The sequence below is a fragment of the Solanum tuberosum genome, unplaced genomic scaffold (assembly GCF_000226075.1).
Source record: "Solanum tuberosum cultivar DM 1-3 516 R44 unplaced genomic scaffold, SolTub_3.0 scf00234, whole genome shotgun sequence".
NCBI lineage: Eukaryota > Viridiplantae > Streptophyta > Magnoliopsida > Solanales > Solanaceae > Solanum > Solanum tuberosum.
In genome coordinates, this window is record NW_006239168.1 from 864052 (window position 1) to 880460 (window position 16409).

The following is a 16409-nucleotide window of genomic DNA, read 5'->3' on the forward strand; positions in this document are numbered from 1 at the left end:
TGAAAAGACATCAAAATCATCGTAAATCTAATTTCAATTCCACCACCAAAGAAAAAAAAGTTTAATTGGGATTTCGCTGGTTGTTCGTCGTCAGAAGAAAAAAGAGGTGTGGTGTTTGATGGTTCACCGGCGTCTTGTTGCTTGTCAACAGTGATGAGGAAGAGAGACAACTAAAGGGGTTTTGATTCGGTGAAGTTGCTCCTCCAATGGTGTAGGTGGTCTGGTTATTTCACTGTTGTTTGTTGGTCGAAGCTCCGGCGTGAAGATTCGTTTGAAGCAGTGACAGTGACAGAAAAGGTGTCAGAGAAAGAAGAAAGACAATAAATAAAAAAATAAAAAAACAAAAAAACATATATTTATAAAAAATAATTAAAAATAAAATTTTAATAATTTATTTTTGTTGCTCACTCTCTTAAAGAGAGTGAAATACACCACTTTGCCAGATCATCAATTAGAGAGGTAATAATTTAAGTTTTAAACAGTTTAGGGGGGTGATAGGATCCCCATAAAGTTTAAGTGTGTAGTTGAGAATCCGATATAATAGGTTGAGGGGCTATTTGACCATTTTCTCTTTTTAAATTAAAAAAACTATTTATCTATCTGGAGTTTGGCTAGGCTTAGCACGAGTCTGATGAAACTAATCATATATATAATGGGAGAATATTAACTAATTTTTTTCAGTGAAAATTGAATTCTAGTATAACAAATAAAATAGGAAAATTATCGAACACAACATTTTTACTTCATTGCTCTTTATTAGGGGTGGGCGTTTGGTTCTTCGGTTCGGTTTAATCAGATTTCGGTTTGATTCTTCGGTATTCGGTTTTAGAAAAGTGTGCATCATATTTCATACCAAACTAGATCGGATTGGTTCGGTGTTTTTAAATCGGTTTTTCGGTGTGAATAAAAATAAAGAGGGAATATGATAAAGTGTTAAGAGTTTCATGTGTTTAATTTATAATTAAGAAGACGTAGCATAGATAATTCTATAACTAGAAGAATTCAAATTTTGTTTCTATTTCTAGACTTTCGTGGGGGTTGAAAATGTAATATCTCTGTCAAAGCATCTGATATGTTATTTATTTATATAAAAAAGTATGGACATAGTATGTATGCGTAAAACGAAGCATACACGGAATTTGGTCCACCTCTCGTGCACAATGAAGAAGAGCCAGAGAAACCTTGTATTTTTAGAAGCGACTGGAAGGGAAAAAGGCAAAGATGCCAAAGGATTCGTTAATTAGTTGAATTGAATTGAGTTTTGTTTAGTTTAGACTTTAGATTTTTAGGGTTTACATTTTACTGTTTTGTCATTTAGATTTTTGCTATTTAAGTTTAGGCTCTAAAATTTAAAAATTGAAATGGGTCAGATAAATATTTTGAGTCAAAATATATAAGTATTATTAAGTAAATATAATTTAAATATTTTAAAATTTATTTAATAAAACTTCGGTTCTTCGGTGCACCGTAGTTTCGGGACCCTTACACCGAACTCCGAACCAAAGAATCGAAGTTCCGAAAATAAAAAACCGACACCGAATCGAAACACTGAAGAACCGACATCGAAGAATCGAAATAGTTCGGTTCGGTTTTTTGATTTTCCGATATTTATGCCCACCCCTACTCTTTATAGTGGTACTTTTTCAATAACTACAAAATATAGTGAAATTGTGCAATTTTATAGCATAAATATATTTGGAGTTCGTCGTCATTTCAGGTCACTGAAAAATTGACATTATTTCGCTGGAGATTAATACTGTTGAAGGATTTCATAAAAATCTTTCTCAAAATTCACAACGACTTAAGAAGATATCAATGTGTCAATTGTTCACAAAGTCATGATTTTCTTTATTTGTCGATTTTCTGCTGGAGTTCTTCATTTACTGCTCTCTATGTACAACCATGTCATATATATGAATATTGTATGTTATATGTGTATGACTGTATATATATAAGAACAAATAATTGACACGTATGTCATATATATAACTGTTACAACATACACTACTTCATATACTCTTTACAAAGAATTGATCTTCCATATATTTGATTAATATTGTGTGCATATAGTCTAAAAACACAAATATTGAATTCAGTTTGGCACACATACAATTGAATTGATGTCTTCAGATACATACACATCTCCAACTTCTACTTTGGAAACACATACATACACATATAATTGACCATGTATACATCTAGTTTCCTCTTTTAAAACATATGAATCAGATAATTTATTCAAACGATTAAGTTAGAATTAGATTTTATATGCACACAAATACAATATATATTTTATTACTTTTAAAGGGACCATACTGTTATATTTTGAATTTTTAAAAACAAATCTCAATATATTTTATAAAAATAAGCACTAATAGTGTTATTTTAAGAAGATATCCCAATAAAAAAAAATACACTATAACACAAAACATTGAGTTTGCGAGCCAGCGACATATAGTCTATTTAGTTTAGACCATTGTTTTCACCATAAATTATTTGATACACAGAATGAAATAAGTAGCGATATTTCATGAAATTATTTTATCTCATTTATCAAACAAGATACTCCCTTCGTTTCATATTAGATGAACACTTTCTATTTTATATGGTTAATAAAAAAACATTTATAAATTGACCAACTTTACTATTTTGCCCTTTGTTTATATTAATTAGCCTCTTGAAAAAATAAATTTTAGATCTTCAACATTTATTGAAACTTCCAAAGTCATATTAATTGTAGAGGTAAATTGAGAAAAAATTAATTAATTATATCCTAGTTTAGTAAATCATAAATTAATATGAGCCAAATACTTTTAGTAAGATGCCATTTAATATGAGACGGAGATAGTAATAATTTTATCATTTTAGTACAAATACCAGAATAAAATAATCACAGATTTTTCTATTTACATCACATATTTTTAAATTTTATCACAAAATTATTATACCAAATTGGGTGTCAAACAAAGTTTAGTGATATTTTTGCTCATAAAAAATAGGGATAAGGGTCTGAAAAATATCCAATTTTGGTCGAATTTGTTGTTGCGATACTAAACTTTCATGAGGACCTATTACCTCCCTAGACTATTTAATACCGTATTTTAAACATATATATTTGCCCACGTGATTATACCAAATTGGGTGTCAAACAAAGTTTAGTGATATTTTTGCTCATAAAAAATAGGGATAAGGGTCTGAAAAATATCCAATTTTGGTCGAATTTGTTGTTGCGATACTAAACTTTCATGAGGACCTATTACCTCCCTAGACTATGGAGGTTTAGTATCGCAACAGCAAATTCGACCAAAGTTGAGATATTTTTCAGACACTTATTCCTAAAAAATAGTAATAAAAGGATATATTTTACATTTTTTTATTTACACTATAAGTGGGAAAAAGGGAAACTGAAGCAGCCGCTGTGGGCGTTACTTTTCTGAGTTCTTGAAATTGTCGCCTATCATAGCAATGAATATACACTCATCTTCACTTGTACACAAATTCAAACATGGGTTTAATTCCCATTGGGTTGCTGCTCATGGGGTTCAAGTTTCAGTTGCTGCTACTTTATTAAGTATTGCTGGTGGTTTGATATTTGCTATAAAAGATGGTGGAAAAATCAGAGACATCATGGTATCAGAAAAAAGTAGTTCAAAAAAATATTATTTGACAGTACCTGGATTGCAAAATCTTGGTAACAATTGCTTTTTGAATGTTGTTTTACAGGTAAAGATTTCATCTTTTCTTGAATTTTGTTGATGAAAGTTCGGTTTTTTTTTAATCAGATGGTAGAGGTTTAGCAAATTTGGTGTGGGGTTTGTTTGATTTAGCATTTCTTGATTTCTGTAAATTGATTGGTTTTTGATGATTTTTGTTTATATATATATGTTGATGATTTTGGATTAGGCTTTAGCTAGCTGTAAGAGCTTTGGCAAATTTCTTGAGCAAGTTGTGGAGGAATGTGAGGGTTCATCAATGGAAGGAAGTAGAGACTTGCCGGTTATTGCTTCTTTGGCTTCGCTTGTTGAAGGTGAGTTTGAAATCCGATATAGTAGAATTTGGTCCATTGAGGGAACTTGTAGGAATGAATATTGGCAGGTATACGCAAGCTGGTTTGGACACCATCGTTTTGAGAAAAGAATGAATAAATACCTATTTAAGTTCTAGTCGAATGCAAATGTGGATACTATGAAGAGCTTGTGTTGGTAGAACTGATAGCTAGGTAGAGTTTATGGAATAGAGCATGAGCTTTAAGATAATTTAATTGCAACAACAACAACAACATAACCATTGTAATCCCAATTGTGGGGTCTAGGTAGGGTGGTGTGTACGTAGTCTTATCCCTACTAGAAAATTGTTTTTGATAGACCATCGGCTAAAAAAGAAGCATTTTAAAAAATAAGTATGTGAAGCAAATACAACAATGACAAAGCCATGTTGAAAACAATAAAGAAGAGAATAGACGCGACGACAAAATAATAAGATAACTGAAACAAAGGAAACAACATGCTTTAATTGAAGATTAAGATAGTAGGGAGTAATCATAACAATACTGAAAAGGAAACTAGACAATGCTCGACCTACTAACTTTTTACCCTAATCCTCGACCTACATATCTTCCTATCTAGGGTCTTGTCCTCAATAAGCTGCAGCTGAGTCATGTCCTGTCTAATCACCTCTCCCTAAGATTTCTTCGACCTACCTTTACCTTTCCTTATACCCTCAATTGCCAACCTTTCATACCTCCTCAATAGGGCATGTGTGCATTTTCTCTTTACATGCCCTAACCATCTCAGTTCATCTCCCTCATCTTGTCCACTAAATAGGTCACTCCCATCTTGTCTCGCATAACTTCGTTCCTAATCTCTCTTAGTATGACCACACAATCATCTCAACATCCTTATTTCCGCTACTCTAATCTTCTAGACTTGCGAGTTCTTAACCAACCAACACTCTGCCTCATACAACATAGCAAGTCTGACCTTTTATAAAACTTACCTTTAACTTGGTGACACATTCTTTTGTATCGGATATGAGCTTTCATTTCATCCACCTCGCTCCAGTTCAATGTGTAACATCTTCATCAATCTTCTCATTTTCTTAGATTATTGACACAAATACATGAAACTTTCTTACTGGGGAGTGATTTGTGTTTCAATCCTTACTTCCACATCTGTCACGTGAGCTACGTCACTGAACTTGCACTCTAATAGGTATTCTGTATTAAACCTGCTCAACCTAAACCCTTTAGACTCCAAGGCTTGTCTCTAAACCTCCAACCTATCATTAACTCCGCCGCATGTCTCGTCAATCAAAACTATGTCATTTGCAAATAACATATACCATGACATCTCTCCTTGGATATGTCGTGTCAGTTCATCCATCTCCAAGACATATAGGAATGGGCTAAGAGCCGCTCCATTTTAGTGAATTATGGATTGATGAAGCACAACTGAATATTCACATAGTGGTTATACGTTGAAGGTGCGGCAAACTTTACAAAGACGAGAATGAATGCTTGTGGTTATATGAAGACCAAAAAGCTGCAAATTGGAACATGTAAGGTGTACTGTTTATCTCATTCTAGCATTTTATGTTTGATTTTGATCAGGAAAACAAGAGTTTATGTCATTGAATTTGGTGTTAACTCGACAGATAATCTTCTTATTCTGAAATAGTTATTATGATGAAGAGTGTTGTTGTCCTTGAGGGAATGTAGGTGGTACCTATAGATAACTAGATGTGGACACATGCATTGTTAGAGTTTCTAGAGAAGGATCGAGTCACAAGACGATGGACAGAAAAATCTAAATCAATTGTCTTTGACTTTTCCTTGCCTTTGTTTGAATTCCTAGATTGACCTATTTTGTATACAACTTCAGCTCATTAAAGGGAAGCTGAAACCTTAGAGTTCAATGGAAGAGAGAACTCCGATGTCTTGTTTTGGTTAAATACGACTTGCTGGTTTTATTCCTCAAATCCCCTTTTAAATAGGGAGTCTAATTCTTGTGAAACTAGAAACATAAATCCTATTCTAGAATAATAAAGATAGAGAAACCTAATCCATATGAAGATAGGAAACATAAATCCTATTCTATAGTAGTAAAGAAAGCTACAAAAAATATAATTAAATACTTAATTTAATTGGCTTTCCTTCAGACGTACGTCTTGCCTGCAAACGCATCCACAACATGCATACTTAATGTGTGGCAAAAATCACATTTTTACTTAACTGTATGCATATTCTAAAGTATTTGAGTTTAAACCCAAATTTATAGCGTACAGAAAAGAACAAACAATGCCATTTATGGCTGTAAATATTTATATGTTAAATCATATATGTTGTCTTTTCATTTAAAAAATTATAATCATAATACACTATAAAGAAAGAATTAATTAGTGGCAATTTTAAAAATCAGTCTTTCAAAGAAACCAACCCCCCTCCCTTCCATAGCTCACGAATCTTTGCTAGCTCCACAGATGGAGATGGTGGCCTTCATTATTCGTAAAGTTTGAAGGTGATGGGAGTTGAATCTAGCGATTATTCTGATTCCAACATCCATTAACTCTGCATATTTCTCCATCTTTAGTTTCATTTAGTTTATGCAAACTTTTCTTTTAGGGAAAAATAAAAAAGTAAAAAATAGAAAAAAAGAAGAAAGATTTAAAAGAACATGCTAAGCCTAAAAGCATCCTTGAGGAAAATGGAAACCATTTCTTGCCTTTATTTAGTTGTTTCTTGATCAATGTTCTTCAGATTTCCCTTTTCACATATTTATTAATTGGATTAGCCTATATTTACTTAGTTAATGGGTCTTCAAATTTTACCGTTTCTTACTCTTGATAAATAATATAATTGCCTTAATTATGTTGTTAAATCTTTCTATCGTATTCTTAACTTCAACAACTAATTAAGACTTTCTATACGCATTCTTAACTTCAACAACTTATTAAGACTTTCTGCACGTATTCTTAACTTCAACAACTAATTATTGTTATGTATAGTAAGAAAGTAATAACACTCTTGATAAATCATAATTGCCTTAATTATCTTGTTAAGCCTCTTTCCCTACAAATTTTAACTTCAATAACTAATTAATGCATTAGAAACTGATGGTACTTTTTGCATTCCTAATTATCTTCGAAAGTATAGCTGAAAATATTTATTTAATAGAAGGCTTTTTTAGGTGAAGGATGAAATTGTCACTCAACTTTTACTGGGTAAGTTGGTAATTCAACTTCAACATTAGGATCTTCCCATTTTAAAAATAGAATAGAAGATAATAGATGATATATATAACCAATATTAAGTTATTATTGTAGTTTTTATTTGCTAATAATAATCTTGAATCAATATTTGTATTTAGCCAGACTGTCGTGATAAACATACCTTGAATGATTTTAGCACTACTAATGTCAGACTACTATTTAATTGTGATAAGTTTTCACCTTCTCCACTCTTCAGATATGTAAGTTTTGTTTCTGCAATTCCCAAATCTGGTCATTGATCTTTTGGAAAGATAAATGCACAAAAAATGAAGTTGGCTATTAATTTGGAATCCTATTAAATCTAAATAATGGCTACAATGCCAGTTACTTTAACAAAATACAATGTAAATGAAACTGATTCCTAAACGATGCACAGTTGCACTTATCCAAAAGTCTTTTTATTGGAAGTGAATTTGCCATTGATTCCCTATTAAAGATACTTTAACTTTAATTTTACCTAATTTTATTTATTTCTAAATAATTTTATGTGATTAAACAGTAATGCCAAGGGAATAATGCATGCTGAATGGGTAAAATAGTCTAACATTTTAAGGGTATTAATGTCCATCAACAATTTAAGGTTATTTTGTTGCATCCCACTGTTAGTATAATATGATGATGAAATGATTTATCTCAATTTGTTAGTTCTCTGAGATTCAAGAGAGGAAGTTGAAAGCTTTTATCTTTTGGTTGTAATACTTCATCTGCATCTGTTTTGCTATAATAAGTTGGCACCAGTGTTGTCAAAGGTGTGCAAAAGCCCCGAAGCGAGGCTCAAAACATGTTGAGCGCTTCACCTCGCATAATGTGCGCTTCAATGCCGTGATCAAGGCTTTAATACAAACATTTCCTTGGGAATGAGCGGTTTTTGAAGAGGCGACACTAAACAATTGCTATTTCACATTATCGTAATTTTTCTTTTCAATTTCTTTGTCCATATATTTGTTATTCATGCTTATAGTTATTAGTCTCGGACCAAACATGTATGTTTGTCTTTTTCTCCATTTGTGTCTTTTCTCATTAAAGTCTACGCTTTATTTGCGCTTGAAGCCTTAACGGACCTTAGAACTTTTTGCGCTTTTCGCTTTTGATAACACTGGTTGGAACCAATGGTTCTCAAGTGTAAGTCAATTTTTAGCAAAGCTGCTTTGAGGTTTTGGGTGAGGGAGTTTGGCATAGACCCCTACATGGTATTTTGATTTAAAAAGTATTAGAGGTACATGCTCACTCTTACCTATACAAGAGTGAACTTGTCCACTCTTTTACATTTGTTAGTCCTAATCAAAGAACTATGTTTTTCTTCAAGAAATCAACATAAAGTGGAGAACTCCTCCTTATTACAAGTAATGTCTAAATACCCAACGAGAAGATTGGTGTGATATTCTGCAGAATTATGTACTGCGCGACATGGAAGAACTGTTCTAAGTCCAAGGAGATTGATGCATGCCATGACTAGTCACATTCCTGATTTCAATCTAACTAGCCAGCAGGTATTCTTCTCTTCACAGTATGCGGACAATTATCACTAGTACTAGTGTTTTAACTTACATATTTCCCAAATGTAGGATGCAGAGGAAGCACTCTCCCATCTTTTATCTTCTTTAAGAGCCGAACTGTCAGAATCTTATGTTCATGATCACAGCTCTTTGGCGGACGTAATTACACTTCCTAATTGTAGGATTGTTACACAAAGGATGAAAGGAGAAAGTGAACAGGAGAGATGGAGGCAGAGTTTTCTTGGGCCTTTTGATGGGATTCTTGGTAGTTTTTTAAACTGCCAAACTTGTTCGTTTCAGGTTGAATGGTACTTGAAAGAACATTTACAATCATACAATTTAATTATTGACTGCTGTATCTTTTTGCACATTATAGAACTTGTTTGCTAAATTTACAAAGAATATTCTAAAGTTGCTTTGCTATGCTAGCCTAGGTGCGCATGCAATCTGTGATATTGATTTCAAGTTGCTGTAAAAGGGAATAAACTATTACCTAATAGATAATTTTTTGTAAAAAAAAACAATTAACTAACTGGTGTCTATTGTACATTGAAAGTGAGAAAAAGTCAAAACTTAATTTAAAAGTCCTAACTTACTCTCTCCGTTCCAATTTGTTTGTTTGTCTTACTTTCCTTTTTAGTTTGTTAAAGGACATTTTGGTACATTTCAACATATCTTTAGTTTAAGATCAAAAGATTCAAAAGTCTTCTTTACTTTCTTAAACTCTGTGCCAAGTCAAAACCATACAAACAAATTGAAACAAAGGGGGTACATTTTATGCCATCTTATTAAGTTTTTTCCATGATTTTATCTCTAGTTTTGCTGGCTTTGATCTTTAGCTATCTTGGAGGACATGATCATACAAGTTCTCTTATATTCTTATCAACATGCCTCTTCACTAGTTTTTAGTCCTCCTTCCATGCATAATATTTGGCAAATCTCTATCATTTAGGTCATTATTTTGTTTGTGGGGCTGTATGAGGTCAAGTTTTGACCTTTTACTTTGTAAAGTAAGCTGTAAATAAGTGATAGCTTGTATTCATGTAAATGCTCTCTTCAGTTTTGGGTTCGCGCCCTATATTCTGGATCTTCATTCATATTTTACTTATTCATATTGTGTTTTTTCTTCAGATCTCTCTGGATTTTCAGTTGTTTCATAGCTTGCATCTTGTGCCAGTGTCAAGCAGCGCTGGGGCTATTGTACGTTTAAAACTCAATTATCATATGTTTATTTCCTTAATTTGATTCCATATTCATGATGATGTATTTTTCAAACATAATGTCAGATGCCTGGGTGTTCCGTGGAGCATTGCCTGAAGCAGTTCTTTGTTGCGGAACAACTTGAAAACTATAAGTGCAGCCACTGTTGGCATACTGCTGCCGTAAAGTATGTCTCTGCCATGGATGAAAATGAGGTGATCTTGGTTTACAGATCGTAGTTTAGCATACTACCTTAACCTTGAAGCTTGTGGCTGCAGTCTATAGGTTCAAAAGAGCTTATATGGCCTAGGCAAAATTTATATGTCAATGTCATCATACAAACTATTCCTCGATTTGACAGGAATTTGGTTAATGGTTCCCCTCCGTGTTTCTGTTTTTAACATATTTATGGCAGTCCTAGAATTTGTTTAATTAGATGCAATTTGTTATCAGGCTATTGTTGAAAAACTTAAGCTGTGCAACGAGGAAGATTCATGTGATTGCAAACAGCTAGCGTGCCTTGCTAGATTTCCATGGTCAAATAGCTTCTCACGCACTTTCAAGCAACTCAGTATTGGCCGGAGTCCTAAGGTATGATTGTTAGTGTCATTTTCTTCTAGTAAGAATTAAAGGTGCTAGAATCATGTTCTTCTTAATTAAAAGGATTGACCATATAGCTGCCAACAAAATTAAAAAACCATGAAAATAAGGGATCGGCAAGGAGTAACATTTTTACCTGTCACTTGGTGCAAATAGGATTTAATTTTAATACTTGGTGCTTCAGCGCTCTGTGATTTAATGGTTTTGTCATGTGTTTTATTTGTTGACTCTTTTGCATGTGCTTACTGTTGTGCCACCTTGCAGGTTCTATGTCTTCATTTACAACGCGCTTCTATAAATGTATTTGGAGAACAGAACAAACTTCAGGTACTGATATTCTTGCAAGCGGGTTGTGTTCTTCAGATAAGTAAGTAGATTATATTAGATAAGAACACAGCTTAGGTGAAGTAAATTTTACCTCTAATTTTTTTAAAAAGAAATACCCCAGAGAGGAGGTTCTGATGGACACTAGAAAACATAATGCACTTGACAATAGAAGCAATAGTAAGCCTATATTCGCTGTATGATTTCATTCACTGTTTTTTATTTTCCATTCACCTATTTCCCATCATTGCTGATTTTCCACTTCAACCTTTTTAATTCCTGCTCCTGTTAATTACTTCTCCTCCTCTTTTTGGTTCAATTGTTTGGCCATCTATTTTTAGTTGCGTCACTGATTCCTCTGCCCTTCCTTATCAGATCCCCACGAGATGCCTATGAAATTTCCAAGTCCTTAAATTTCTAACTTGCATATCTGAGCTAGCTGCTTCTGTGTTTCCAGTGTGTAATTGGAATCATCAGAATCCTCATCTGTGGAGTAGTCTCCATATTTCCTAGAACATCTCTCTCCAAAATCAATTTGTATTCTGTCTTGGTTGATGCATCACTTGTCTCCATAATTATCCATCTCCGTTGTTCTATTTTGTGAATTTCATTCCTTCTTTTCCCATTATAGCTAATGTCTTTAGCAAGAAGGCAAGAATTTATTGTGGTCGACTCCGTTCTACCCAAGACTAGAAGAGCAAGCTTATCCGATTTTAGCATATGGCATATACTTGGATTGATTTGCAGCTTGCTTGCATCATGTACTTTGCCTTTTATTTCAATCATTTCTTAGTCCTGATTCATCTCTGCCACTTTTAGTGCCGTCTGTAATTGATCTTTTTGCTTTTTGTTCTCACCAATTACTGTTTCCTGATTCTTGCCCCAGAAAATGCCTCAGTTTCTCTCTTTTTATACTGATTTGAACCTTTAGTTGGAAGACTCTGATCGTTTTGATTTCTTCCATGTCAACTTATAGCTTGTTTGGCCTAGCTTTCAAAATCTGGTTATTTTGAAAAATGTCTTTTCTTGGGAAGTGCTTTTCAAAGAAGTACCTAGTTTGGAGAGTAGCATTTTGTGTTTGCAAAATCAATCTTAAAAGTATTTTGCAGTAATTTTTTCTTGGCTAAGGTTCCAAAGTGCTACGAGGAAAAGCAACTTTTTTAGCTTATGAAATACAACTTCTAGTACTACTCAAAACCACTTATTTTCCCCTTAAAAGCTTGGCCAAGCACCTCAGTTTTCTTAAATAAGCAACAACAATATCAATTGCCCAGTGTGACCCCATAAATGGGGTCTGGGGAGGGTTTGGTGTACGCAGACCGTACCCCTACCTTGGGTAAAAGGTAGAGAGGCTGTTTCGGATAAGACTAGTTTGCTAAAATAAGCACTTTATGAAAGAAAAAATAGATAAGCACTTTTGGCTACTGAGAAGCTTGCCCAAACAGACTATTATCTCATGACCAAACTTGTTTTATCTTGGTCATCAGCTTGTAAAAATCTCAGACTTACTGATAGTTGGTTCAGTAATGGACCTTGAGAATGGTGGGCATGTCCTGTAATGTCATAAATCCATTTTGGTTGAGGTGGATATGTTTATTATGAAAATCTGTTCACCAGGTGCTCCCTGTTATTAAAATCATCCACCTGCCTTCCCCACACAATCATTAGTCTGTATTAGCTGCTTGAATCACCAAAGAGGTGTGCACTAGCACCCAATGTTCCTCAAGCAGTCAGAAACCTTTCCTATTTCTTTGCAATATGCCTCTCACAAAGGACTATCTTCTTTTAGGCACATAGAACTGCTGCCCTCTTTGAAAACAGGCCACCATAAGCTAACAGGTCTCACTGTCTCTCTGATCAAGAATCTATGAATTACCATTTTCCTGGCTGGCCATATTCGCCTGTCTATTGCGTTCACTATGTCATGTTATCTACTCTTTTTCTGTTTCTTGCGTTTCAAGTTAAGCTCATTGCTCACCAAAAAAGGGTTGAGCTCACCCCTGCATACATTAACATTAACACTAACCTTAGCTAGGTTTTTCAGATTTGCAATTTATCTAAGAGCATGATTCTGTATGCATTTTCTAAAGAATTTTCTTGGGCAAGAGATGTTTCTAATGAGAAACTCATGTAGTTGTCACTTGTCTATCAAAAAGAAATGTATGTTATAGAAGATGTTCTTTTTATAAGTGAGAAATCACTAAGGGTCAATGGCACATGGTTCGAATTTGGTAGATAATTGGTCTGCCCCTAACCCTTCTCCACTTAAATACTAAACTTCGGCAGGATTTGAACCCTGACGCACGCCTAATCCACACATCACACATTGCACTCTTACCACTAGACCAAAGTCCTGGGGGCATATTTTCTATATCCTATTTCACAATTTATTTAAAATTGAATAGTCCACTAGATTGAGAGGACACCCTTCTACTTTTGGCAAATAAAGAGTCTTATTCTCCCTTTCAGTCAGCCGGAAGTAAGAAGATTGCTGCTCTAGCCCTAGCTGCTCTACGCGGATACGATCTTTCCTTACTGAACAGCTGACCCAAATTATGTGATTCTTTTCTTTTCTTTTGAATGCAAAATCAACTTATTAATTGCATAAACTTCTGAGAATCAGAACTGCAACTTTTGGTTGATACATTTTGACTGTAGTGTTGGACCTACATGACCTCAATTACTACGTAATTTTTTTGTGTGAGCCTAATGGACAACCTAATATGGAGTTGTTGTTTGATATTCAAATCTTATACTATACTTTGGCTGCTTCGCTGTAACCCCTCAATGTTTGAATTTTGTGTTCAGGGCCATATTTCATTTCCATTGATTTTGGACTTGACTCCTTTCGTGAAAAATGGAGTGGGAACAAAGAGTTGGGAAGAGAATCTGCAAATTGGGCAAAAAACGCATCAACAGCAGCCTTTCCCTTTGTTCAATAACTTAAATCTGCAAGATAATAAGGAGATGTTGACTTGCATCACCCGAAGTGAAAGAAAATTTTCTACAGAAGTAGAAGATACGGTCGGTTTGCGTGTCTCAGATAATTTTAGTGTTAAAGCACCAAAGTCAAAATCAAGTTCACTCGAGGCTGGAGGCTACAAGGAGATCAGCTTAAATCAGCTGCCTCCACATTCTGGAAATCAGGTTGGTTGCTCTAGGTAGATAATGCTATTTACTCGTATTTGAACTTTCTCGCATAACATTCATATGTATAATGATTTTATCCATTCCATGACTGGAGATTTTCACCTACTCTTGAAGTGAACGTAAGTTGTGTAGCTTTACGTTTGTAGCAGGATTCTACTGCTGAAGGAAAACTTGCACCTAGTACTATTCCTGAGTAAAGTACTCGTATATCTCTTGCTAGCCATCCAGAAAAAACCAGATCCGGCTCTGAGGCGTCTCTTACTTGCATGCTGGTTGCTTATTATTTTTCTTAATAAATCACCCGGTTTATACTCCAAAATCCAATCTTGTAATAATCTGAGGAATATAACAACAACAATAACAACGATGCCTCAATCTGAGCAAGTTGGGATCCACTATTTTGAATCCTAACCATCCATGTCCGCTTCATTTAAGCCTTGTGTAGTTTGAGGAATGAATATAGAATCTACGAAGGGAGGGAGGGATATGAAAAGCAGTTCAAGGGTACGAGGTCCTTCTTGTTATGGTATTTTTGGTAACTTCAGGTTTGAAGCCATAAGTTCTCTTGGAAATATTAAGCAATGCTGTGAGACTGGCCAAATTTATCTTATATCTGTCTTCAAACTGCAAGGCCAGACCTTTCAATGTGCTGTTGTTGAATGATACTAGTTAGTGTTCGTTGGACTGCGTTGTTACTCTTTAAATGTCTTTTCATTTGTGGCGTATGTGCATTCATGATATGCACGCCAAAGCGACTAAATCATGCATGCATTTGCATATAATATATTGCAGTAGTTTCCATGTTCGTTAAAATGGCAGATGCATGCGTATCAAGTTTAAGGTACAGTTAGATCCGAGATCTATAGGTCTTTAGACTGGCAGCTGATTCTGCTTTAGCTACTCTTAGATGATAGAAATTCTTTATATTATTCATCTAGAAAAGTTGGGGCACACAAAAGAAAACTTTAATGTTGGTGTATTTACTGCAAGAGAAAAAAGGGATTTTAGTTAGGCATCAGCGTTTCTACTTTGTAGCCAACTAAATAATTCTCTTTCACTGAACCAAACAGGTTCAATATCTCCCTAATAATTACTGTGTGATCAAATGTGCTTGTTGGAACCCCTGAACTTTTACTTTCCATCATTGTGACTTCTTTTTGCAATCAAAGTTCAATCAATTTTTGATAGCAGGCGGTTTATTCAAGTCTGTGTTTCGTTAAATTTAACCATTGGACAAAATCATTAAGGTGAAGTTTGTGAAAATGGAAACAATAAGTTGTAACGGACATGTGCTACATGTCTTGGACTAGTGTGCTTCTGCAATGATTGTACAGATGTTGGAAGTTAGAGTAGAGTGCATCCTTGCCATACAACAAAAAGGTCGTGAATCTTGCTTCACAATTAGGCATATAAAGCTTTTGCCAAGGAAACCAGTAGAAGATAATTGATCAATTATTACAGTGTTAACTTCTTAGGGACAGATGGATACTAATATAGAAGCAGGGAAGATTTCCATGATATGCCTTACTGTGTTCCGTCTTCTTTTTGTTTTCATCCATTTGGCGGTTCTTTTCCTTCATTGAACCAACATAGTCACATTCTAAGGATCAAACAGAATACTGTGATGTTTGCTTATAGTACAAACCTCGTGGGAACAGATGGAAACTAATATTGGAGCAGGGAGGACAATGTCGCCCATCTTCTGCTGTATTTTTTAAGTTGATTCTAGTATTGTGTACTTCACCTACACTATCTCTTTTTGCTACTCTATGCTTTCATATGTCATGTAGTGTTAGTTTATTCGCGTAATTTGAAGCTCACGTGATGTTGTTCCTCTATCCTTTTTTATGTTGCAGGGTGAAACTTCCCGAATAACACATTCCAAAAGTCACAAGTACCGACTAGCCTCTGTGGTGCAGCACTTTGGAATAGTTGGTAGTGGGCATTACACCGTTTTCAGACGAGTGACAGCCAAAATTGGTGAAGACAATCATGCTGGACTACTGGGATCTGCTGTTGATAAGTGGTTTTGCATCTCAGACACCGACATGTATAGGGTCTCCGAGAGAGATGTTCTTGATGCTGAAGCAACCTTACTTTTCTATGAAAAAGTTTCTGATTGCTAAATTTTTGTTGTGTTATAGCTGTTTGTAGACTGTAGTATAGCTTGAATTGAATAATTTGTTGTAGGCTGGTAGCAACTCACAAACTGTGAGTCTTTTGTTATGGGCATTTTGTGTTTTGCCTGGAGAACTGGCTCTGGCAGACCAATTGAATTTAATCAAACTTGTTTTCCTTACGGTGTTCGATATCTGCATTGGAGGCCGAATGTAGGGCCTCATTGGGTGGGGGTGGGGGGGGGGGGGGGGGCGC

General features: G+C 34.7%; 1 protein-coding gene across 1 annotated transcript; it reads left to right on the plus strand.

Annotated features, from left to right (window-relative positions):
- The first annotated feature begins 3399 nt into the window (after positions 1 to 3399).
- LOC102603427 (ubiquitin carboxyl-terminal hydrolase 27) lies at positions 3400 to 16335 on the plus strand. The gene is made up of 10 exons (XM_006357283.2): positions 3400 to 3723; positions 3904 to 4027; positions 8656 to 8756; positions 8832 to 9062; positions 9894 to 9962; positions 10049 to 10177; positions 10416 to 10553; positions 10827 to 10889; positions 13695 to 14033; positions 15893 to 16335. Exons 1-10 carry the CDS (start codon positions 3466 to 3468, stop codon positions 16160 to 16162), a joined length of 1722 nt encoding a protein of 573 aa, XP_006357345.1. The 5' UTR covers positions 3400 to 3465; the 3' UTR covers positions 16163 to 16335.
- Positions 16336 to 16409: the final 74 nt, after the last annotated feature.

Bases quoted from the DNA above. Each gene is read 5' to 3' on its own strand.
- LOC102603427 (XM_006357283.2), top strand. From the start codon at position 3,466: ATGAATATACACTCATCTTCACTTGTACACAAATTCAAACATGGGTTT. The intron at 9,063-9,893 runs GTTGAATGGTAC...TTTTTTCTTCAG, and splicing joins GCCAAACTTGTTCGTTTCAG to ATCTCTCTGGATTTTCAGTT. The intron at 10,890-13,694 runs GTACTGATATTC...TTTTGTGTTCAG, and splicing joins GAGAACAGAACAAACTTCAG to GGCCATATTTCATTTCCATT.